This window comes from Hermetia illucens, chromosome 6 (assembly GCF_905115235.1).
Source record: "Hermetia illucens chromosome 6, iHerIll2.2.curated.20191125, whole genome shotgun sequence".
NCBI classification, from domain to species: Eukaryota; Metazoa; Arthropoda; class Insecta; order Diptera; family Stratiomyidae; genus Hermetia; species Hermetia illucens.
Genome location: NC_051854.1, coordinates 76220089 through 76244886, shown reverse-complemented (window position 1 = coordinate 76244886; position 24798 = coordinate 76220089). Strand labels below are relative to the sequence as shown.

At 43.8% G+C, this 24798-nt stretch overlaps 1 protein-coding gene across 1 annotated transcript in view; it reads right to left on the bottom strand.

Annotated features, from left to right (window-relative positions):
* Nucleotides 1-6523: 6523 nt before the first annotated feature.
* LOC119659281 (organic cation transporter protein) overlaps nucleotides 6524-24798 on the bottom strand; it is a 46572-nt gene continuing 28297 nt past the window's right edge. Inside the window, exon 2 of the mRNA XM_038067289.1 lies at nucleotides 6524-8332. Coding sequence (XP_037923217.1) covers nucleotides 6720-8332 — 1613 coding nt within the window. The 3' untranslated portion in view covers nucleotides 6524-6719. The remainder of the gene's footprint in view (nucleotides 8333-24798) is intronic.

Sequence of the window (24798 nt, the reverse complement as noted above, 5' to 3'; positions counted from 1 at the left end):
CATATGGTCATGGGTCAGTTCGGTTGATTTGAAATTCATTATTTAGACACAACTTAAAATGATATTCAGGGTCATTGACGCTAAAAGAGTACTTGTCAAATCTGCTTCAGGATTAAAATCAAATAAATCAAATTCCATGACAATTAAGCAGCAAAACTCCTAAAAATAAAGTATAAGGAACTCCTTTTCTCTGAAAGGACTACAGATCGATTCCGGTCCTTTGCGTCCTAAAGTGAAGTAATCCAGTGCGAACATCTTAGTCTACAGGTTGTATCTTCCAATTCCCGGTTTCAAGCAAAGAGGTGAACCGGTCTCTTTGATCCTCCCCTTTGCTTCAAGGTTTCTTACATGGTCTTCGGCGCTTGCTATGTCCTTGAATGGACTCTTTCATAAATCATTCAATCTACATGTCCTACTCATTGTATTTCAGTCTCGAGAGGAATTTTCAGCTTATTGTAAAATGTGTATAACCCAGTGTTGCATCTTATTCAGCATCCGTTCCGCCTTTCAATAAGGCTGAGGATGGATATCCAGGCTTAGATGTGTTGACAGATTTCGCCTTTAAGTCTCAACACCGTAACATAATAAACATCTGATTGTATCCTCATACAAATTGAATGTGGATGTTGTGTGCCCATACGTGTCTACATAATATTCAATAACCATATCATGTGCCACCAGATAATATGCGTGATATATATATATATGTGTGTATGTAAGTCTTCAGCCAACATTATTCCACGTTACACTTCATTCCCTTAACTTCTTTCCATTATTCCAAGCACTTTGGAAGTACCGTCCCTTCTTTAATATTTGGTATTTCTTAGAGTTCTCCAATCTGAACTCTGAGTTCGGCAAATGACCCCAATATTTTGGTTAAGGCTTGATTTTGCTTGCTTGCTTGTGCTCCTTTTGTTTTGCATGTCGAAATGAAAAAAAATTAAAGGAGAATGTGGCTAGACATCGGCTAAAGCGAAGCTGCCAGTCCAATTGCAGAATGCCTAGACTCTTCTAGGTGCTGCAAACCATTATTTCCTGATAAACTTAATATTTTCCGTTTGCACAGGAAAACTTATTTTATCCAATTTCAATAAAATAAATACTCAACTTTCCAGTTTTCTCCAGTTTCCCGGGCCTTAAATTTGAGTATATCTCACCTCCTTTTCATGAAGCTCTTGAGTCATCCAAAACTTTTTCACTCAAGAGAATCAGTTTCGGACCATCTTCACCGACCCTTTTAGGACTGTGCTAGAAAGGATTGATTTAGTTGTTATTTTACGCTAAAATTTTCAGTCACTAAAACCTAGGATTAAAGTCAGACTAAATTTTAGTCTTATTTATTGTGATTTCAGCATTCAACTAAAGATTGATTTTTTTCAGAAATGATAGATAAAAATGAGAAGCGAAAAGGATATTAGTGTAGTGTATTATAATAAATTTATACATTAGAGATTTTTAAGTATAAACACTTTCTATTGTATTAAATTTTAAATAGGAGTTAAATATAAATGAAAATATTTTTAATCGAGTTAAGAAAGAAAAAAAAATGAAATACCATTTCGTTCATAAAGGCATTTAAGAAGTAAAATTCACCCTTTCACCAAATAAAACTATATCAATATTAAAAGTATCTATGTAACATGTACACATAATATGGTTACTATTCAAACTTACTGTAAATGTAAATGTTTCAAAGGATCAATACAGATATTATTGGAATAATCAAAATACGGAAAACTAATCCAATTGAAATCACAATTCCGATTTGCTGGTACCTTTCAGAGCATTTATTTAATATGAAGATGATAATTTATAGACGAGATAGATGATTTATTCATTTGTTAATTCTTTTTAACAATAACAAGAGATATCAACTGTTGTTGAAAAAATTAATGAGTAGTTTTATTTATAACTAGCTGAACTCGGCAGAGGTTGTGCTGTCTGCGTAAATTTGCAAACTGCGGATTTTCTTCGGGAAATGATAATACATTTGTCCTTGCACTTTTAATTTGAATGTGAAATTACCGTTTTTAAGGTTTTATGCAAAACAATACCTTATTAAAATCTTTTTACTGTCTGTCTGTCCGTCTGTCTTTTTTTTTGAGGAGGAGGTGGAAATCTTCAAAAGACACTCGCCTGGACACGCCAGCATGTGGGTGATACTTACTTACTACACTAAAACCACCCCCGACTCACCCCAAGCCCCGTGGAACCACCGTATGGTATTATACATCACGGGGCGGAGTCAGCTCATTTTAGCTTGGTCCCCTTTCGTCTCTACGCGGCGTACGTAACCGCACTTTTCTAGTCTCCTCTGCCTTTCGCAGTTTGCTCTAGATAGATACGACCATGGTGTTGATCGCATCCCAGTCTTCCTGACATGCCAGCATCCTTTGCACCAGATTTTCTGTCTCTCCTAGAGTCTTCTCTAGATTCTTCCTTTCCTCCACAAACCTTGGACAGTGGAAGAATACATACTCTGGGCCCTCTGGGACTCCACTGCAGTCTAGACAATCGGATGAGGTATTTAGTTTAAACCTGAACAGGTACTGCCGATATCTTCCATGCCCCGTGAGAAACTGGGTAAGATTATAATTAATCTCACCGTGCCGTCTCTCCAACCACTCGTTGATGGCAGGGATGAGCCTGTGTGTCCACTGACCTTTTCTCGAGTGTTCCCAAAGCTCTTGCCATCTATTTAGAGATCTCTCCCTTTTGGCGTTCTTCGTCTGCGATAAAGGAGAGATAGACTTCCCATTGTATATATTCGTCATCTTATCTGCCAAGATGTCAATGGGCATCATTCCAGAGATGACCAATGCTGCATTCTCTGAGACAGTCCTGAATGCCGAGCACACCCTTACGGCTGTTCTTCTGTGGACTGAACTCAGTTTGTTAGCGTTAATTGTAACCTGCAATGCCATTCCCCAAACTGTAGCTGCATAGAGCAGGATCGAACTCACTACCCCAGTTATAAGTAACCTGGAAGCATGTCGTGGCCCTACCACGTTCCGCATCATCCTTGCCAGGGCCACACTCGCAGTGGATGCTGTGTTAAACATACTGCACATGTTGCTTATAACTAAGCTTCCCGTCTATCATCACTCCCAAGTGATGATGATATGATTCCCAATTTGAATACGGGTAACATTTTTTCTACGGCGCTTGGTGATGAGTATCGCTTCCGTTTTTTCCTCCGCAAGTGTCAGATCAGAACTCTCTAGCCAACTCTTAACAGCACTGATCGCTTCGCATGAAGCATCTTCGAGGTGCTTTGCGACCACAACCAGCGCTATATCGTCGGCGTAACCCACCACCGTGGCTTCCTCTGGAAGGGGAAGATTAACTACATCGTTGTACATGATGTTCCACAGCAGTGGGCCCAGTGCGTAGCCCTGTACGACACCCGCAGAGACAATGTATTCCTGGGGCCCGTCATCAGTATCGTATCAAAGCCTCCGTTCTTGTAAATAGCTGTTGACAATAGCTGCAAGAAAAGCGGGAATACCAATTTTTGCCAGAGATTCCCGTATTAGGTTTCAATTGACCGAACTGAATGCAATACCAACATCCAGGGTCACCACCACGCAATATTTGCTAGTACTGTCCTTTACGTGGATTGCATCTTCAGCCAAGCCAGTAAGCCATTTTGATGGAATCAATGGTTGATCTGGCTTTACGGAACCCATACTGTCGATCTGAGAGGCCCCCTTGGCTATCAACAACCGGGAGTAATCTATTATAATTACTCGCTCTAGCATTTTGCCCACAGTGTCCAAAAGATAAACAGGTCTGTAGGAGGTTGGCTCAGTTGGAGGTTTACCAGCCTTAGACAGCAGAACTAACTTCTGTTGCTTCCATGATGCAGGAAGTATCCCCTCGGACATGCACGCTTCGAACAACTCAGCGAACCTGGCCGGTCTGGATTTCATGGCAAGCTTAAGGGCCCTATTCGGCACTCCATCCAAACCCGGAACTATGTTATCTTTTATCCTAGCGCAGATGTCCAGCAGCTCGTCACTGGTTCAGAGGTCGCTGGAAGCTGTCTATGCCCTTCTCTTACTAGGGCAACCTCTGGATAATTTTTAACAAGAGTGAAGGGTACGTGATCTGCGGAGATGATCGACCTCTGAATCGCCCTATCGCGATTCTATAGGCGCTTCCCCACGGGTCTACGTCCGCTTCCGAACAGAGCTCCTTAAAGCATTTCCTCTTGCTACGTTGGATGGCGAGCTTGAGGGTTTTGCCGCCATCCTAATAGGCGCGCTTTTTTTACCCTTGTTCGATTCTGCCTATCGCCCTCTGAATCGCTCTTCTGGCTCGGTGACAGGCTGATCGAAGGCTGGCCAGTTGAGTATTCCACCAGTAGTTGGGTCTTCTATTGGGAAATAAACTCCTGCTAGGCATGAACGCGTCACATGCCTTGGCGATGCATTGGCCCACATGGACAGCGCATTCCCTAGAGGCGCCTGCTTTATTAGGCTGATCTAACCACACCTCTATGAAGGTTTGCTCATTCACAGTTTTAGCAAACCAGCCTGATATCTTTCTCGATTTCGTGCATGATAGTCTTCTGCCTGGTGACTCCAACTGACTGGTGATTGCTGTGGGTGTAGTCCCTCTGACTCACCAGGACATACCACGTGCCAGTGCAGGGCTGACTGTCAAGCATTTCCTCGAATTCTGACAGTGTGAGAATTGGTGGGGCGTAATAGCTGTACACATATAATAAATCCCGTTTATTTTCGCCCACACAAAGCCGCTGTATGTCTGACTCCCAGTACATTGTATGGCGTGTCAACACCCATATCACCGCTCCACCAGTCGAATCTGTAACCCATACGCCACCGTGACGGTTTCTATAGGGTTCGCTAATGACGGCAATTTCCACCTTGGATTCGTAGGAGTCTGCTCGAGTAAATCTTGAGCGACCCTACAATGATTGAGGCTTATTTAAATAAACCTCATTTTTTCATTGAAGTCAGCGCCTTCCTAAATTCTGCACATTTGACACTTCCGGCAATATGCCGGTAATCCCGTCCCTCACTTCCGTCGCACAATAAGCATTTGGGGTCCCTATTGCACGCTTTGGCTGCATTCTCTGTCTGTCTGTCACACTCATTTATTCGGAAACGGCTGGACCGATTGTCACGAAAATTGATAAAAGCGTGTGGTCTGTTGTTCTTTTTTACATGCAGCAAGTGGCGCCATTTTGTGTTAAGTTTGAGGGGGGACTCCACATACATGTGAATCAAGGGTGCAACATTTTTTTTTTCATATAATGTGGTCATGTGGGGTATCAAATGAAAGGTCTCGTTCTCAGAACATAGCCAACCGAAAAATCTGAAAAAAATCACAGTAGTGCATTTCTACGAAGTCTAGGCCTCAAAATACATCCGGTTCCGATATCTGCACAAATAAAGTTAACAACAGTATATTCCCACATTTCCGGTATTCCGACTAGTTCTATATTAGAACTGTGGAACTTTCTTGCCAACCAGAAAGTATTTTACCTTCCTGAATAGCCTGATTAAAGAATTCACTGAGCCACAGTGTTAGGTCCCAGATCTTCGCTTTCCAGAGTGCAGATGCGATGTTGCCAGGTCCCGTTGCTTTCAACGATTTCATTCGATCCTGGACTTCAGTTGCGCTGGCAGGTGGAACTGCTCTAAATGTCGGCAATAATTGTGGAAGTGGAAGACACGTCGCACACTACGCTCCAGTTTTCTTACATTTTTACGGTAATGGAGCTGCAGCTCATCGCGCCCACCGTCATTTTCAGCCACCAGGCTCGTGTAACATCTTTTGGCACGCGGCTGACAACTTCATCATCATTCATCAGAGACAAAGGAACTTTAAATTGCGCTCGAATGCTCATCAATATTCTTGAGTGGGTTGTTTGAAGCTTTCGGAGCAATTAAGTTTTGCCACTGCCGAATGATAGCCGCATCGCGAAGCCATATGAATTTGGTCCTGAACACAGACGCGGCAGCGACATGCAAGCGAAGGTAAACGACCATCAGATATTAGTCCCCTTCGAGGCCGTCAGCACCTCTTATGTCACACGCACTCAGAAGACAACTCCCAAATCGACTGCTGATTGCTATATGGTCAATCTGATTAGATGTTCGTAGCCAGTCAGTCAAACCCCCATTGACCTTGCGATAGCCCCTGCGCTCGAACAATGCATGATAATGCCTATGACGAGGCGGCAAAAGTTGAAGAAGTCCACATAACTTTTATCATGACTGTTACCGTCGCCAAGGCCATGTCTTATGAAAGAGTCCATTTTGACATTCAGATCAGTCATCACGATCACAATCTCATATTTAGATAGCCTCTTGTGAACTGCGAGCAGTTGCCTATAGAAAGCATTCGTTTCCTCTGCAAATGTCGGTTGGTACGTAGCACTTCACAATTATGAGGTGATCTGAAAGTAACAATCAAGAGCTCTTGATGTTGAAGTTGAACATTTGTTCGTCGTAACGTACGAAATTCTATTTTTGAAATTATAAAAAAAATATTCTTATCAATATCTATAAAAATATATTTCTTTCAATTGTAACAAATATAATTCATTACGTAAGAACTTACAAAATTACAATGATCATTATTTTAGAACTATTTTCCTTAGCGTCAATAAAATATCAATATCTGCGTTTTTGAAATTTCGAATTAGTTCAATTCTACTAAAATTGGGGTTCCTCCTCCGAATAACATCAAAAACCGTCTTTTTTATCGATCGTTTGTAAAGGCACCATTTGCTCAGGATTGTAATCGTCGGTATCACGTGATTTCTTTCGTTTAAGGCACGCTTTAAACCAAGTATCTCCCTTTCCAAATTGCTCGCCATCTTCAATACTTTCCGGCATCATTTGATTCATAGTTTCCGGCAGGAACATCACCCAGTATCCAGACACTAAGGAAAGCAGTCCGAATGTTACGGCAGGCACCTTGGGATCAAAGGAGTCAAGTAGTGTAATGAGTGGCGTAAGAGCCCCGGCCAGACGAGCACACATTGAACCCAATCCCATGGCAGAGTTTCGAACAACAGTTGGAAATAGTTCGGCTGAATAGTTGTAAATAGCAGCGAAAGATCCAGCAATGAAGAGCTTCCCTAACATGACGATGGTGGTGGCAGTAGTGCTTCCTTGTTGAATATAAGCTGCTGCTATGCAACAAATTCCTCCCGCTAACATGAGCGTGCTTGTAATCGAACGTCTTCCCAATCGATCTAGCAAAAGAATAACCGCCGCATAACTTGGGAATTCGACTAGACCCATAATGAATAGGATCAAGAAAGGATTTCCATACAATTTGCCGGAGCTCAATGAGAGGCCATAATACGTTAACGAATTTGAGAACCAGCAAAGGCATACGTTTAGCGTCTTCATTCTCATGTTTGGCGTTTTGAACAGATCGGTTAACCCTGCACTCGAAGGTTCTTCAACTGCAACTCTGATTTTGGATTTCGAGATGTAATATTCCTTATCTATGGGGATCCCTGATCCATTGATTCTTAGCCCTTTAGCTACGATATCCACAGCCTCTGAAGCCCGTCCCTGCATCCACAGCCACCTTGGCGACTCATCCATAATCCACCAATGAGCAAGTAACACGACACTGTGCAGCCCGTAAACCACTTGTAGAAGCATTCGGTCGGGGATTAAGGCACCCCATGCTGCAACTAACATAATTCCCATGGCGAAGAATGCTTGGAAAGACACTCCGCAAACCGTTCGTTTACTCGGCCCCACGAGTTCCATGGTCAATACAAATCCTGTGATGTAACTTCCAGCGCTACCAAAAATTCCGTATAGGAATCGAACAACCAAAAAGGAAAAGTACTCCGGCACGAATGCTACCCCTACTCCTAAGATTAGCTGAAGCAATCCAGACCAACAAAACACCGCCTTCCTTCCAATTTTGTCAGCCAGTCCGCCCAGCGTCACAGCTCCAGTGAATACTCCAAGCATGTAAATTGTCTGTGCAATGGATCCCATCCATCGCCTATCACATACAAAGTTCCACTCCATTGTCCTCGATGATTTGTAGTAAGTATTGTCGTACACGTATGAACTGCAAGGCACTGTTGAGTTGTCAATATCGTACATTGAACAGGAGTCAAGGACACCGTTTTCTGACGGAATAGCTGCCAGGATTGCTGATGAATTCCATGGAGCATACGATTCGTTGGTGTCGACCCCTTCAATGAAGCATCTATGATTAGGTACTGCTGCCACCGTGACTAGTGATAACATGTGTAGACCAGCGGTCAGTGCTGAGAGGACATGTAAGAAAAATTGGAAACCTTGGTATCGCCCAAAGTCACCTGTAAAGAAAAAAAAAAAAATTGTTAGAGATGGTTTATGGGTATCGGCGGCCAGCGGCCGTAGAGCCTCAATAGTGAGAAACGTGCTACTTTCGCTACTTTCGTATCTAATGCTACAGAAGATAGGGTAGCCCAGGTGACAGTTCCTCAGGATGAACCAGGCGAGAGAGCAAGCAAAAGAAGTAATGAAGATTGCAGTGAGCCTTCGGATTCTCAGTAAGCTGCGAACAAGAAAAAGGGCTCTTCACTGAAGCAAGTTCAGCAGGGGACAATAGATGCGGAAGTAGGTGGTTTCTCGAATGCAACCTCAGTGCCTGCAATAGTAGAAGAAACAAACACTCAGCAGCACGAGGAATGGACACAGGTTATCAACAAAAGGAAAAAAGACAGAAAGAACCTCTGCCCAGAAATAATAATTATTTCCAAAAATGGGGATATGCAGATATCCATCGAAGGTAAAAACGGGTCTGCAACTTACGAAGTCGGGCGATAGAGTGAGCCGCATCAGATGACCATAAAGTGGAGATCCGATGCGGGAAAGTGGAGAAGCTGTTAGAAGAGGAAACTTAGGTCTAAAACAAAAAAATAGGAGGTGATTAGCGACTAGAATGACTTAGACTAGGTCGTTTCGCGGGAAGATATCTGTGTTGCGTGGCAGGAGCAATTCAATCTTAACGGTGCCGGATAGCGCACCGTAAAAAGGGTCACGAAAACATACGAAGGTACGCAGACTGCTATTATGAGGTTACCAGTGGAAGCAGCGGTTAAATTGACTATAGTAGACTGGCTCATATGCGACTCCGGGAACTATCTCTAAGTTGTATACAAATCAACCTCTACCACTGCGAGATAGTCGAGAACCTACTTTCACAAACCATTCAAAAGGTGTCCGGATAGCTGAGTGGTTAGAGCGCAAGGCTGTCGTACGGAAGGTCGCGGTTCAAATCTCACTGGTGGCAGTGGGATTTGTATTGTGATTTGACGTCGGATGCCAGTCGACTCAGCTGTGAATGAGTACCTGAGTCAAATCAGGGTAATAATCTCGGGAGAGCGCAATGCTTGACCACATTGCCTCCTAGTGTACCGTTACGGTCTTGAAAGAAGTGCTCTAACACAAGGCCCTGGTCCAACATGGATTGTTGCGCTAACGATTATTATTATTCAAAAGTCGAGTGTAGCGATGACGGTAATTTGTTTACCATATCACAGTTATGGTAGCGTTACCTGAGTGAGGGATATGGTTGATAACACCGTGATATGGGCAGACGGAAAACAAGTCTTACGAGAGACAATAGCATTCTCTGGAGCCGATCTTGTAAAATCAAAAATCAATGGCGTCCATGTCTACAGTTGCTAAGTCCCCCTAGTGGAACAATAACACAATGTGAGGAAAGATTTAACAGTTTTGTGTTGGGCACTAGCCCTAAAATACTTGCCGGCGACTTCAAAGCATTCCCTTTAGAGTGGGGAGCCGGGTGACAAACACCAGGTACCATATCTGCATCGAAAACTTTGCGGAGCTAGATATCGTATTAGCCCACGTTGGATGTATGCCGACCTTCCGAGGTACAGGACTAGGTACGATCGTCGATCTGGCATACCTCAGTGCTTCGTCGATGGGAAGGATGATCTGGCGGGTGAGTGAGAACTGCACCCACAATGACCACCACGCCATCTTTTTCATCAATGGAAAATAAGGAAGCGATAACCGAAGGCGTACTGGTAGTAAAAAAACCAGATAGTGCCTTCGGGAATTTCGAGGAAGAGACATCCGTCCTTAGAAAGAGGTTGCGGCTCGAAGGGAACGGTGGTGGAAATGATGGGTTAACTATGCCAGTGTATAACGGAGGAATGCGATGCTAGAATGCCGCAACAGCTCTTGTTTCGAAACAGAAAATCGAATTGCTGATGGAACTAGGAAATCTCAACGTTGGGATTATCGTGTCTGCAAGCAAGATAGAAGGCAGAACATCGGGAGATGGAGGAGGGCCGACATGTAAGAAGTAACCTCAAAAAAGCTATATGGACAGCAAACGGGTTGGCTACAGGCAGCTTCTCTTCGATGCTTATACGAACTTACGCTGCCTACAGGGTTATAACGAGCAAGATTCCTGGATAAAAATAACCGGAAGTGGCGTGCCTGTGGCTCCTGTTGAAAGTAATTGCAACCCTTTCGCTCACTTATCAGCCGAACAGGCTGTCTTCTCGGTCCCTAAGGATACTGAGGAGGAACTGCATCTGATCTATAGACGTTCTGGAGATAAGTATGCTCCGAAATTGGATAGAATTCCATACAAAACTCTTAAGTTGGCTGCTAAGACTACCCCCGAGTGGTTCACGAGCATATTTGAATCACCCATTATAAAAGGAGTATTTTCCACCCAGTGGAAGAGATAGAAGTTAGTTTTGCTTCCGATGCCGTAGAGACCACCTGGCGTGCCTTCTTCATATCATCCTACCAGTATTTTAAACTCTATGGGGAAGATGTGGGAGACGGTGATATACAATAGATTGCTCCCGTTCATCCAGCTTCCGGGTTGTCTATCAGGGCCTATCGCCCTAGATTTCCGCGAGTTTGTTCTGCGATGGATGCGGTAGCAACGGTGGGACTTTGCTCAGGATGCAATACACGTTGATAGTTCCTAGACGCTGCTGATGCTAAGATGTCAAAAATCCCTTTCGGCCAACTGTGATTAAAGTTGCTTTGGCTAAACTGGGTATCCCTAGTCACTTGGTTAATCGAGAATTACCTTTCGGAGAAGCTTCTCGGGTTCAGGGACGGACGACAGGCCGAAAAATTACAACGGTGAGAAAGTTCCGAAAAAAGTTGTCGAAACCATACACTGATCCCGTGTTGAGAAGGCACTGGCAATTTAATTATCACCTGACACAGTTCCTTACGGGATACGGCGGTTATAAGAAATTTTTGTATCGCTTTGGATTGGAGGAAAACCCTGACTGTTTTAAGAAGTTAGAGAAAGTAAAAAAAAAAATTAGCCTATACAGAAAACTACGGTAAAAATAATAATAATAATAATAATCGTTGGCGCAACAATCCATATTGGATGAGGGCCTTGAAGTGTGTTAGAGCACTTCATTCAAGACCGTAACAGTACACTAGGAGGCAATGTGGTCAGCATTGCGCTCGCCCGAGATTATTACCCTGATTTGACTCAGGTACTCATTCACAGCTGAGTCGACTGGTATCCGACGTCAAATCACGATGCAAATTCCACTGCCACCAGTGAGATTTGAACCGCGACCTTCCGTATGACAGCCTAGTGCTCTAACCACTGAGCTATCCGGACACGGTAAAAAGGGAGTCTCACACATATATAGTTTCGGAATTGAGGGAGTGGAAATAGAGTTCAAGCTGCACGAAGAGATGTCCAACGACAACTTAGGTCAGGTGGCTCAGCTGCAGCAGATGTTGGCACCATTAACAGCCACCGTCTCTAAGTTACCAGAGGCCGTCTGTGCTTTGTGTTCTGGGAGTAGAACTAGATCAAAGTAAAGATATGCCTCCCGAAATGGGCGATCGGTTACTAGGTTGTCGCCACCTTCGGCAAGTTCCGGGGCATGCCGGTACCATCGTAGGTTCACTGAAAAGACTACAAAGTGTACCGGCCCCTGCAATTTCTCACCAAATAAATCAGATTTGCCGAGAGTCCTGGCAACTGCTACCCGAAATGCAGCAACGCGTTGCCTCACAATTTACGACCCCATGAGTCGGCGCAACTACCTGGTCGATTCAGACGCGTCAGGGCACGGCAGAAGCTGTTGCTGTAGTTTCACGGAAAGAATTCGAAAAACTTCTTAAGCAGGGTATTTGCAGACCTTGTTGGTCCCATGGTCCTAACGCATTATTGAAATGCTTTTCTAGGTAATTTTTTGAATCATAGGATTACAAAAGCGGCTCCATATCTCATAATTAAAATAAGCTCCTCTAAGGTAATCTCCAATCGCCCAACTTCAAGGCAAGTAATAATAGAGTGAGCGGACATACTCTACAGCTCAGTAGCGGATCAATAAATTACATACAAAGAAACAGTAAGACATTGCAAGAATAATAATTGTTTAATAGAAGTGCTAACACCCTTCTATTGAACACGGTCAACAAAGATTCAAGATAAAGCAATCATATCTTATAATATATATGTGTACACATATGTAGAAGCATACATACGTCATAGTCGTAACTCTACGTTGATTTAAGATAATCGTGGCGCTTAATTTAAATATTCATAGATATATGTATGGAAAGGTGTAGACATGAAAGACGTGCAAATTTGTTCAATGAAGTCCGTGGGTATGTAATGTATGTATGTGCATGGATAGTAGAGGAAAAATTGAAAATAGTATTTACTTTTCATCTGCTACTTTCATTAATGATATTTGTTAAGTTATTAACGCCCGAAGCTTATACAACTTCTAAGCAAACTGAGAACTTGTTCACTTCCAAATCTATCAGTGTAGATACGAATGGAATGATATCTAAATAAACACTCCATACAGATATTTCTAGCTATCGACATTTCTAGATTACGTTGGAGTTAGATTCTCAAAAAATTCAAGACTGAAGGAAAATGGAACTTTGTAATTAACCACATGGGGTAGTATCCCCATGATGATGACTTTTCATAAGAAATGGATTTGGAATCAACTCGGCGACAAGGCATCTGCCGTTATTCTCCTGTTACTTAAAAAAAATCGGCAACCGGAAGCTCTTATATACAATATTTGTACCCAGTCCTAATACAGGGCTGATATAACAACGCTGCAAGAGATGCGCTGGACAGGGACCGGTTTCTGAGAATGGGTCCGTTAAAGAAATCATCCCTTTCCACCCCTCCCACTCCCCGCCTTTCTAACAAATCTCAAAACTAAAAGCGGCTTCGAAAAGTGCTAATCGAAACCCTTAGGGCTGTTCTTCTGTAGACTGAACTCACTTTGTTAGCGTTAAATGTAACCTGCAATGCCTTTCCCCAAACTGAAGTTGCATTGAGCAGGATCGAACTCACTACCCCAGCTATAAGCAACCTGGAAGCATTCCGTGGCTCTCCTAGGTTCGGCATCATCCTTGCCAGGGCCACACTCGCAGTGGATGGTTTGTTATAAACATACTGAACGTGTGGCTTATAGCTTAGCTTCCCGTCTATCATCACTTCCAAGTATTTGATGGCAGGCTTAGAAGTGATGATATGATTCCCAATTTGAATACGGGTAAAATTTCTTTTACGGCGCTTGGTGATGGGGACCGCTTCCGTTTTTTCCTCCGCAAGTGTCAGACCAGAACTCTCTAGCCAACCCTTAACAGCACTGATCGCATCGCATGAGTATAACTCAGCATCTTCGAGGTGCTTTGCGACCACAACCAGCGCTATATCATCGGCGTAACCCACCACCGTGGCTTCCTCCGGAAGGGGAAGATTAACTACATCGTTGTACATGATGTTCCAAAGCAGTGGGCCCAGTACGAAGTCCTGTGGGACAGCCGCAGAGACAACGTATTCCTGGGGTCCCTCATCAGTGTCATACCAAAGCCTCCGTTCTTGTAAATAGCTGTTGACAATAACTGCAAGATAAGCGGGCGTACCAATCTTCGCCAGAGATTCCCGTATTAGGTCCCCATTGGCCGAATTGAATGCATTTCTCACATTCAAGGTCACTACTATGCAATATTTGCTAGTACTGCCCTTTCCGTGGATTGCATCTTCGGCCAAGCCAGTAACCATTTTGATGGCATCAATGGTTGATCTGGCTTTACGGAACCCATACTGCCGATCTGAGAGACCTCCTTGGCTCTCAACAACCGGGAGTAATCTATTATAGATTACTCGCTCCAGCATTTTGCCCACAGTGCCCAAAAGACAAATAGGTTTGTAGGAGGTTGGCTCACCAGGAGGTTTGCCAGCCTTAGGCAGTAGCACCAACTTCTGTCGTTTCCATGATGCAGGAAATATCCCGTCGGACATGCACGCTTCGAATAACTCAGCGGACATGTCCGGCCTGGATTTCACGGCAAGCTTAAGGGCCTTATTAGGCACGCCGTCCAGCCCCCGAGCTTTGTTATCTCCTATCCTAGCACAGATCTCCAGCAGCTCGTCACTGGTGATTGGCGGTATTGCCGTGTCGTTCAGAGGGCGCTGCAAGCTGTCTATGCCCTCCTCTTGCTGGGGGAATAACCCCTGGATAATTATTAACAAGAGTGAAGGGCACGTGATCTGCGGAGATGATCGGCCTCTGAATCGCCGCATCACGATTCTAATGGCGCTCCCCCACGGGTTTACGTCCGCTTCCGAACAGAGTTCCTTAAAACATTCCCTCTTGCTATGCTGGATGGCGAGCTTGAAGGCTTTGCGGGCTTCCTTGTAGGCGCGCTCTTTTTGCGTTTGGTCGATTCTGCCTATCGCTCTCTGAACCGCTCTTCTGGCTCGGTGACAGGCTGATCGAAGACTGGCAGTTCAGCATTTCACCAATAGTTTGGTCTTCTACTGGGGAATGAGCAGCTCCTCCGCATGGACGCGTCACACGCTTTGGCGATGCATTGGGACACATGGACAGCTCGTTCCGTAGAGGCGCCTGCTTTATTAGGTTGGTCTAACCACACCTCTATGAAGGTCTGCTCATCCAGAGCTTTAGCGGGCCAGCCTGACATCTTTCTCGGTTTCGGGTAGGATGGTCTTATGCCCGGTGACTCCACCAATAGGCCAAAGAAGATTGCCTGGTGATCGCTGTGGGTATAGTGCTTGCTGACGCACCAAGACATACCACGTGTCAGTGCAGGGCTGACAAAAGTTAGGTCAACGATTGAGGTAGACCCCCCTTTCTAAAAGATGTTTACATATCCTCCGTTGGCCAGAACGATATCCAACTGTGTGAAAGCGTCTCATAGACTACGGCCCCTTGTACTTGTCTCTCTGCTACCCCACTCACAAGCCCAAGCATTGAAGTCACTAGCAATCACCCTTAGACTACAACCCCTTGCGTCGAGCACAAGAATGTCAAACATTTCCTCGAATTCGGGCAATGTCAGGCTTGGTGGGGCGTAACAGTTGTACACATATACCCCGTTTATTTTCGCCCACACAAAGCCGCTGTATGTCTGATCCCCAGTACATGGTATGGCTTGTCGACCGCATGCCCATATCGCCGCTCCACCAGTCGAATTTGTAACCCATACACCACCATGACGGTTTTTATAGGGTTCGCTAATGATGGCAATTTCCACCTCGGATTCGTAGATGGTCTGCTCGAGTAAATCTTGAGCGGCTCTACAATGATTGAGGTTTATTTGAATAAACCTCATTTTTCATTGAAGTCAGCGCTTTCTTAAATTCCGGGCATCTAGCACTTCCGGCAATATGCCGGTAATCCCGTCCCCCCACTTCCTTCGCACAATAAGCATTTGGGGTCCCTACTGCACACCTTGGCAATATGGCCTTTCTCCCCATACTTTCTGCATCGATCGGACCGATCAATGCCGCTGGTGCATGCCTTCGCGAAATGGCCAAACGCGAGGCACTTGAAGCACCTCTTTAAAGAAATCTGCGCTTTCAGACGGCAAATAACCCATCCGATTCGAACCTTCCCGGCCACCAATAACTTCTGCGCTGCGTCCAATGGCAATCGCAATGTGGCCGTTTGAATATTGCCATAGGCTTTCTGCAAACTCACAATGGACTCTTCGGCAAGTTCCTCCAACTTGAACGTTCCATCAAGGCAGTGCAAATTTCTCCGTTCGATGTCACTTCATCAAGATCCTTGCACTGTATATAGACCTCATGTTTTTGGGTCCGTACTGTGACATTCTCCCCAAGTGAGTTCTTAACCTGAGTTCGGAAACCATCAGTTTTCCCCAAGCTGGTTTTTTTCAGCTTAAACATGAGGTCATCCTTTTGGGTCCTTCGAATCTTGCTGACATTTCCACCTAGACCTTTTAGGTCGGGGTCAGCTGTGACCTTTTTCAGTATCTCCGCGTAAGACAAACTTCCATTGCTGGAGACTACAATCGCTTCTGGGCGAATTTGCACTTTTGCTTTTTTCTTCGCCTTTTTCTTAGCTACCTTGGTCCTTTTTCATTCCCCTTGGATTTTGTCGCGTCGAATGCCGGAGCTCGCACTTGGGGAACCTGCTTTCTTTCTTCGGTGCCTTTAGTTCCGTTTTTCGGAAATATTTGTGTGGCTTTTTTTTTTAGGTGTCTGCTGACTTCCCAGAGGATCCACATCTCCTTCCCACACTCTTTTGTTTGGTGGCAGGTTGATTGCAATATGATTAGGTGTCACTTGGGTCGCCTGTGACACCGTTGGGGCAACAGATTTCGACTTGCCCTTGGAATTTCGTTTCTCCTACTGCAACTTGTTGTAGAGCACTCTAATTGCTCTCTGCATATTTTTTATGGCTTGGTGGACGTTGTGCTTGTCCTTGATGAACTCAGACAGCTCCACTATTTTTGCACCAAGCTGTGTGAAGGGTAATTCCTCTGCTTCAGGGCTATGCTCTCCATGATTCCTAACCAGATTACTATTTTTAAATAGTTCTTCACATTTGGCATTCGTTGACCTTCCCTCTGTTTTATCTTTTTTAATGTTTGGCATTGGCGGAGATCTCAAAGTTGACGAACTTCTTCTGAATGGGTCCTTTTGCTGGTCCTGGAGTACCTCCTGCTGCTGCTCCTCTTGAATATATGCCATCGATGTTGTTGCTGTTTTTGTTGTCCAGCGATCTGCTTTCAATTCATCCTTCTTCGGTTTTGTTACTGGTATCCTTGGTAGAATGGTACTTCGCTTGAACACTTCCTTTTCCAAATCTAAAACACTTGTAGCATTAGATGCCACGGTGGCCAAGTTGTCCACCACCGAGACACTATGGTCGATGGATATCGACAACCGGAAGCCCGCTTGCTCACTCCCAAAAGCCGCCGGTACTGGGGTTCCGAGCCCTTGCACCGTAAGTTTTCTCCTTCCCACGTCTTCCATACTGGTTTTATGTCCTGGATATCCTTCCCATAGCCATTTTGGTCCGCGCAACAGAGATCATCAAACACTAGCCCATGCACAGTCAGAAAAGAAAAGTGCATGAACACATATTTACACATCAATAGGTATGCCCCAATCCGCCAGCTCGGGTCGCGCCTGATGGGAGGTCTGGCCACTCCTCACAGGTATGTCTGTCTGTCACAGGCACTTTTCTCAGAAACGGCTTTACCAATTGACACGAAATTTGGTGAGAAGGTGGGACCTGTGGACCCCCAGACAGTGAGTGATATCCTCCTACGTTGAGATTTAGGGTGGAGGGTTTGGATTTAGGGTGTCCCCATACATGTAAAACGGGTGTGTAAAAATTTTTTTTCATGAAATATAGTCATGTGGGGTATAAAATGAAAGGTCTTAATTAGTACTTTTCGAAGCCCGTCTTAGTTTTGAGATTTGTTAAAAAGGTGGGGAGTGGGAGGGGCGGAAAGTGATGATTTCTTTAACGGACCCATTCTCAGAAACTACCCAACCGGAATGAAGAAGCCATCAAAATTGCCTTCAACGAGTTTATCAACACCCGAAAATTGGACTTTTACGAAACTGGCATACATGCTCTTGTATCTAGATGATTTGATCTGTGGATGAAAACTTCAGTAGATAGATACAATGCCTACAATTAGCTTGAATGCGAATATACCGCATGTAACTCTACTTTTATCATAAATTGAATGATTTCCTGTTAGTGAATGAGCTTACATCCAGAAAACATTTTCTAGTTTCTAGCTTTGCAATTCTCCACAGTAAAGAAAGGAAGGGCAAGAAAACACCCTCAAGATCAATTCAGTCTTATAATTGCTAATTGAGATCGAACTCAATGACTTCCCGCGGTTTCCATTTACTAATTCCCTCTAATTAAAGTAATATCTAAAAAATTGAAATGAATGACTATTGTAATGAAAATATTGACAAAACGTATTGTAATTTGGTCAACATGTGTGCATTGATCAATGGGCTCAGACGTTGGCCAATAGATTCTACTCTACAGTTTTATTAATGGGGAAACTCCAATGAACTTTAATTTATTCCAAATGAGCTACATATGTAAGTAATGGGCTATGGGAATATTTGGTGAAAATGTTTCTAAACCAATTAAATGTTTAAACTTGAACGCGATATGGTACATAAAATGATTTGTTTATGTTTTTCAATGAACCGATCCAGCCTTTACAATTGAAGAGCAGGAAAAATTCTACTACGGAGTCTCGAAAAATTAAGAAATCTGACTCGTCATTCACTTGAATCAAGCCAAAGGTAACAAAAATAGTTCGGCAGAAGTCAAGTGAGATTTTTTACGTGATAGCGCACAAGAACAAATTTTACCAATTCAGATGAGTATAAGATTGATGACCCCCATGCAGACTGAGTTTCAAGTGATTTCGCGATCCAATATGTGAATATATGTGTAATACAAGAGCAGGTAAACGTATAAGTAATACATTTTGGGGTCATAAACCTACATGAGAAGTTATCCAAAAGCACTGAGCACAACCATGAAAAAAATGTTGTAATATTCGCAGCGAAACTCAAATGGTAGTGAATGTGCAAGAATCATTGTAAAGTCGCTACCTTTGTGGAGTTCCACGAGGCATCCAAGCGTATACTATCATATATATCCATATTTATAATATCATCCCTGTTTTAAATTTTCAAGAGTGCTAACTGGAGTTGGAATACGCTTCACTGCCTACAACAATCCATCAAATAACAGAAATCATTTCAGTAGAATAGACTTGTAATTACATACTTAACTCTGACGGAGTATCTCTGATAGTATGGCATTAAGTAACCTTTTTATATTGGGTTGAGGAAAAAGTAATGTCGTTTTGTTCGCAAACTTGTTGCCATTTAGAAGGCAACTCCATTATCCAACTCTTATAAAACCCCCCTCCTTATTTGCAAAAAAACTCAGCGAGTTTTCGCAAGCCTCTTTTGAGGCCAACTTAGTAGTACCAAGAGCGTTTTGCATGGACCGGAAGAGATGGTAATCACTTGGTGCCAGGTTCGGACTATACGGTGGGCGCGATAGGACATCCCATCCGAGCTCCCGTAGCTTCTGGCGGGTCATCAAAGATGTGTGAAGCCGACCGTTGTCCTGGTGGAACACAACACCATTCCTATTGACCAATCCTAGCCACTTGTGGTCAATTGCCTGCTTCAAACGGTTGAGTTGATCACAGTAGAGGACCGAATTGAGGGTCTGGCCATAGTTGAGCAGCTCATAGTGGATGACTCCCTTCCAATCCCACCAAACACACAGCAAAACCTTCCTGGCCGTCAATCCGGGCTTGGCGATGGTTTGGGCCAGCTCGCCGCGCTTCGACCACGATCTTTTTCGCTTGAGATTTTCGTACGTAGTCCATTTTTCATCACCAGTCACCATTCGCTTCAAAAATGAGTCGAATTCGTTCCGTTTTAGCAGTGTTGTTTGATTCGGTCCAAGAGATTTTTTTCCGTCAACTAGTGTGGCACCCAAACATCCAGCTTTTTTTTGGAATCCAATCTTCTGCAAATTGTTCCAAATGGTTCCTGGCCAATCGGGTGAATGCTCACATGCCGGTCTACTTGGATGATTTCGACGATTTTATCGGTTTCTTCGACGATTGGCCTACCGTACGGGGTGTATCTTCGACATCAACTACACCAGAACAAAATCGATCGAACCAACGCTGTGCTATGCGAATCGTTACAGTATTGGACCCATAAACTTCACAAATTTTTTTGGCCGCCTTCGTTGCATTTTTACCTCTAAAGTAGTAAAAATGTAAAATATGACGAATTTCTTCCTTGGTAGACTCCATGTTTGACGCACTATAACGTACGATCATAAAACTGTCAAAGAGACACCTGTAGCTCAGAATGTCTTCAAATCACCGTATAGTATAACCCGATGCGATAAATACAATACAAGATATGTTTACGTGTCTCCATCTATCGACAAAATACGACATTACTTTCCCCCCAACCTAATATAAAGCGTGTTTCAAGTGCTCCAAAGAAATATCAAAAGTGACACCTCACTTATCATAAGCGGTCTTTCTAGGACGGTTCAAATTATATACTGTGTTAAGTAACGCTCTATTCACTTTAGTAACATGAAGACATGAAAGACATGAAACAACGCCGTGAATGGTGATAGCTACACTCTGTGCGGGGTGACCCTACTATTAACAAACCGCTACGAATCTAGACTGGGGAGTCGAAAAACTAATCCAGGGTGTCATGCGAACCGTGTCTATTGGATAGTTTGCAGTCGGGGGTAACTGACTGTATTCGAACGGAGCCTCACTGATACCTGGTCGCCTAAGTGAGTAAGTTTGGCCTTGCTGTGCTACGGGGGACTATGGCACGGTGAACCTCCTAACTCCCATAATCGTGCGAATGAGCAATATTGCAAAAATGAAGAAAACTACAACAAAACAAGCGGGACTCCGTACCGCACACAAACTGGTTAACCAGGCAGAGGTACATCTGCGAAATACTGAGGTGGTTACACCCAAGAAGAAAAGCTGGCACGTCAAGCAGTAGATCCAAGGTCAACATTGATATGCTGCGAGGAAACAAACAGCAAAGACCGTTGCTCAAAAAGCAGGGATAAGCAAAAGTTCGTCTGAGATCAATATATCGAACGTCAAGAAGGAGGCAGGTCTCTGTGAAGCAAGTGCTAAATGGTACCTGCATTATCTGAAGGAAGGCTTGAAATCAGAAACGGCCCTTAAGTAGGCTCAGGACAGATCTATGCCATCTTTATCGGGGCCAAGAAAGCGGGGAGCAGCATAGATTAACCATGAGGAGAATGCTCCCAAAAAATCCAAACCTGAACCCAAGAGGGGAGAAAACCCGGGCAGGGTAGGGGTGAAGGCAGGAATCAGGAAACCCGCCATTAGCCATGCTAATACGGTCAAAAGCATTTGACTAGCCATACTGCCGAAAATGTTTCCCGAACAAATACCCACTCGTGAAGAGTAGGAAACAATCGAAGATCTTGTTGTCAGACCGATGTGCAAGGGAAGAACTGCGAAACTTGTGTTCACTGGAATACGCTTTCGACCAGGTCACATACTGCTGGACTGGGCGACGGAAGCCACTGCAGAGTGGCTTAGGACTATAATTCCTAAACTGTCAAGCTGGGAAGGAGCAGAGCTATCAACATGTATGACATACCAGCAGCACACATGATGACAGTGTTTCTCGCGAAAGCCGCAACAATAGAGACGGAAGATCTCATGAACCTCCTAATCGCTCAGAATGAGGATTTCCACATGCGATTATGAGGCGTCTTCGGAAGCAAGGTGAGGAGAAGGGTAAACACCTCACGATCGGGCTAGATGACCGAACCCTGGAAGCAATCAAAAGTGGCGGTAATTTGGACTCCTCTTGCGAAAAATCAAGATCTTGCATCATTCTTAAACATAACTTCAAATATATATGTCTCTTAGAGATCCTGAATGGCTATCCTACTTTCATTGCAAGTCGGGGGGAGAACTCGAGAGGTAGTCGTGGCATCGAGTTACTTGCTAGGAGATGACATCCGGATCCCACCGGAGTTAGTCGATATACGGGTGAAGTTCTGTGAGAAGAAGGCGCTCCTACTTCCCTTTGGCTGCGATACCAACACCGATTACGAAGTCTAGGAAAGTAGCGACACTAATCGAAAAGGTGAGTACCTGTTTGAATTTATTCTTAGTAATAAGCTGGAAATATGTAACATAGGGAACACTTCAACATTCGTTAGTTCGCTTGTGGGAGCTTCCTGGAGCTTGTGGTTACGTTCAAGCGAACAAGACACTTTCGGACCTCTAATAAGGCTTAGCGGTTCAGGGTGGGTGCCGTACTCCAAAGTTTGGTCTTGCATCCACCAGTATGAGACGGGTACCGTTGTGCTTGTTTCAAGGGGGTTCTGATTGTGGTCACAAAAACAATCCTTGTCTTAAGAAGACCGTGGGATTAAGTCCATTGAACGGGTGCTCACGTCAAACCCATAGATACGTAACTGCTCCTTTAGTCTGTTGTAAGATCCTCGCGAACGTCGGAGACAACCTAAATTGTTCCTTCATCTAGTGCAATCAGCAGGTGTTTGAACCGAATGGTGTACATTGTGACGCCGACCAACCTCCCTCCCTCGCAGCTCCTTATGTTTATCGACCCGCCTTTAAGCATCCGCAGTCATCCAAATCCTGTCACGTCCTTTTGGAATATGGACAGTAAGTTTACTGGGAAGGTAAAGGCATTTTTGATGGCGGCCCAGCGCTCATTAATATTCTCTGGTGGGTTGCTTACATTTTGTTCCATTTTGAGGGCCGATGTTTTAGGCAATGATTCTTCCTTTCGAGCCCAATATCGCTCGACCTCCATGCTAATCCCTGTCATCAAATAAGGATTGCCGATAAAGCATAAGGGGGGGGGGGGGATTATAATCTCGAAGTGGTGCCTACGGAAATAGCGAATATTGGGGGAGGACTTTGGATGTTGAAAAGTTCGGATAAGGGAACCTAGGAGGAACACTGTTAAGTCAGGGGAGCTAAATACATGTTCTCCTCTCTCTTCAAACTTAATCTAAATTCTAGAATACCTCTCATTGGTGGAGTGATTTCTGAAATACGGTATTTACGAAATAACGCAGGCTGTTGCACAATAATTTGCCAATGTATGGGCGCGTTTGATGACATGTCATGACATGTTTGAAATTACGTTTACGCAACGGGTTGTGTTGCATATGGGGATATTGTGCTCCGTTGCGCAATATTTTTCGCTGACGGCTGCAATATAATTTTCGTCACGGCAAAATTTTCAATCTGATCTCCGGAGACGGTGTAAAGTTTATGGAGGAGGACGGGGGCGGTGTCTTCTCTTCAAACCCGATAAAAACTCGATGTCCTCAACGCTCTTAAATTGTTATGATCATTCAAAGTGGGGTTCCTTTTACATCAGCATGGCCAAGTTGAATTTTCAAGCCTATCCCGTGAGGAGGACAGAATGGGGAGGATATGTAAAAGAAAGAGAAAGATTCTCTTCTTCTAACCCCGTCGAAGGACAGCGGCGGTCATCATCCCTTTAAACGATAGGGTTTAATTTTGAGCCTTATTCCCGTAGTGATGAGGGATTCCTCTTTCTCAACCATATCCCCGGATAGTAAGTGTGCCAAGAGGATACATAGAAGGAAAAAATGTTCCTCCTTTTCAATTATGGCACCCCGAAAAAGGGCTATTTTCGAACCATAAATAAGCTGGTAGGATAATTATCGCCCCATGTAGAAGGATGTCACCTCTTACCCTGCCATCCCTTATCCTTCTACCCCTCCCGATAACAATACAGATACATGCAATATCATTTTAATGGCATGTTACTCGCACCGTTTCCAAATATTTGAACAAAATTTCAGTAAGTGTAAATACATTTGCACAACGCAACGCGCATCGCTCCGTTGCGCAATTTGTTTGACAGTGTATGCGCCCTATAACGCATCGTCACGCATTTCCACTTTGCTCGGAGCCCAAAAGCACATACGTACATGTCTATTATATTGGTCACTATTCGCACATGCCTCCCTCGAGCAATTGACACTGAAATGCAACTAACTAAAAAAGCCAAAAAAAAAGAAAACTAAAACATCCTCATGGACCCCGCCGTTATATAAGTCCACTTTCTATGATGATGACGTCATACACGTCTTAGGGTACAATAGATTTACCTGAAATACGAAACTTTGACCTTCTATAACTTTGTTAGTTGGATTGCCTTCAGAATTATGTCCTATATTATTGTCTATGCTGCTGTCAAATTTTGTACTTCTGGGCTGAACTCAAGGGGGGTTTCCGGTAAATTTCTAAAACATGGTAATATACTATTATTATCTTTATTTGTGTAGATATCAGAAAAGGATGTAATTTGAGGCCTGGATTTCATATAGATACATCACTGTGATGTTTTTCAGATTTTTCGGTAGGATAGGTTCTCAGAACGAGACCTGTTTCACTTCTTGGGGGACACATTTTGTGCCTCCCCTACGTTTTGCCCAATACCAATACCCAATGCATGTAAAGGGGCACATAGACTACATACTCTCACCAAATTTCGTGATAATCGGTTCAGCCTTTTCCGAGTAAATTGGGTGTGACAGACTGACAGATAGAGAGACGGACAGACAGACATTGAATTGATTTTAATAAGGTTTTGTTTCACACAAGACCTTGAAAACTGTAGGCAAAAAAGGAACCTTTTAATACATTATGGGAGTTATGAAGTATTAATTAATTCCAGAGAAACTGAGAGACGATTGGGCTGCATGTGGCAACTTAATTGAAGTGATTATTACAGATATTAAAATAAATCCCCGGTTCTTTTTGTGACATTACAAAAAACTACGACACCGCAGAAATCATCGAGCGTAGACATCTAAGAGTATATCTTCTCAGTCAATCGGCGCAAGAACGC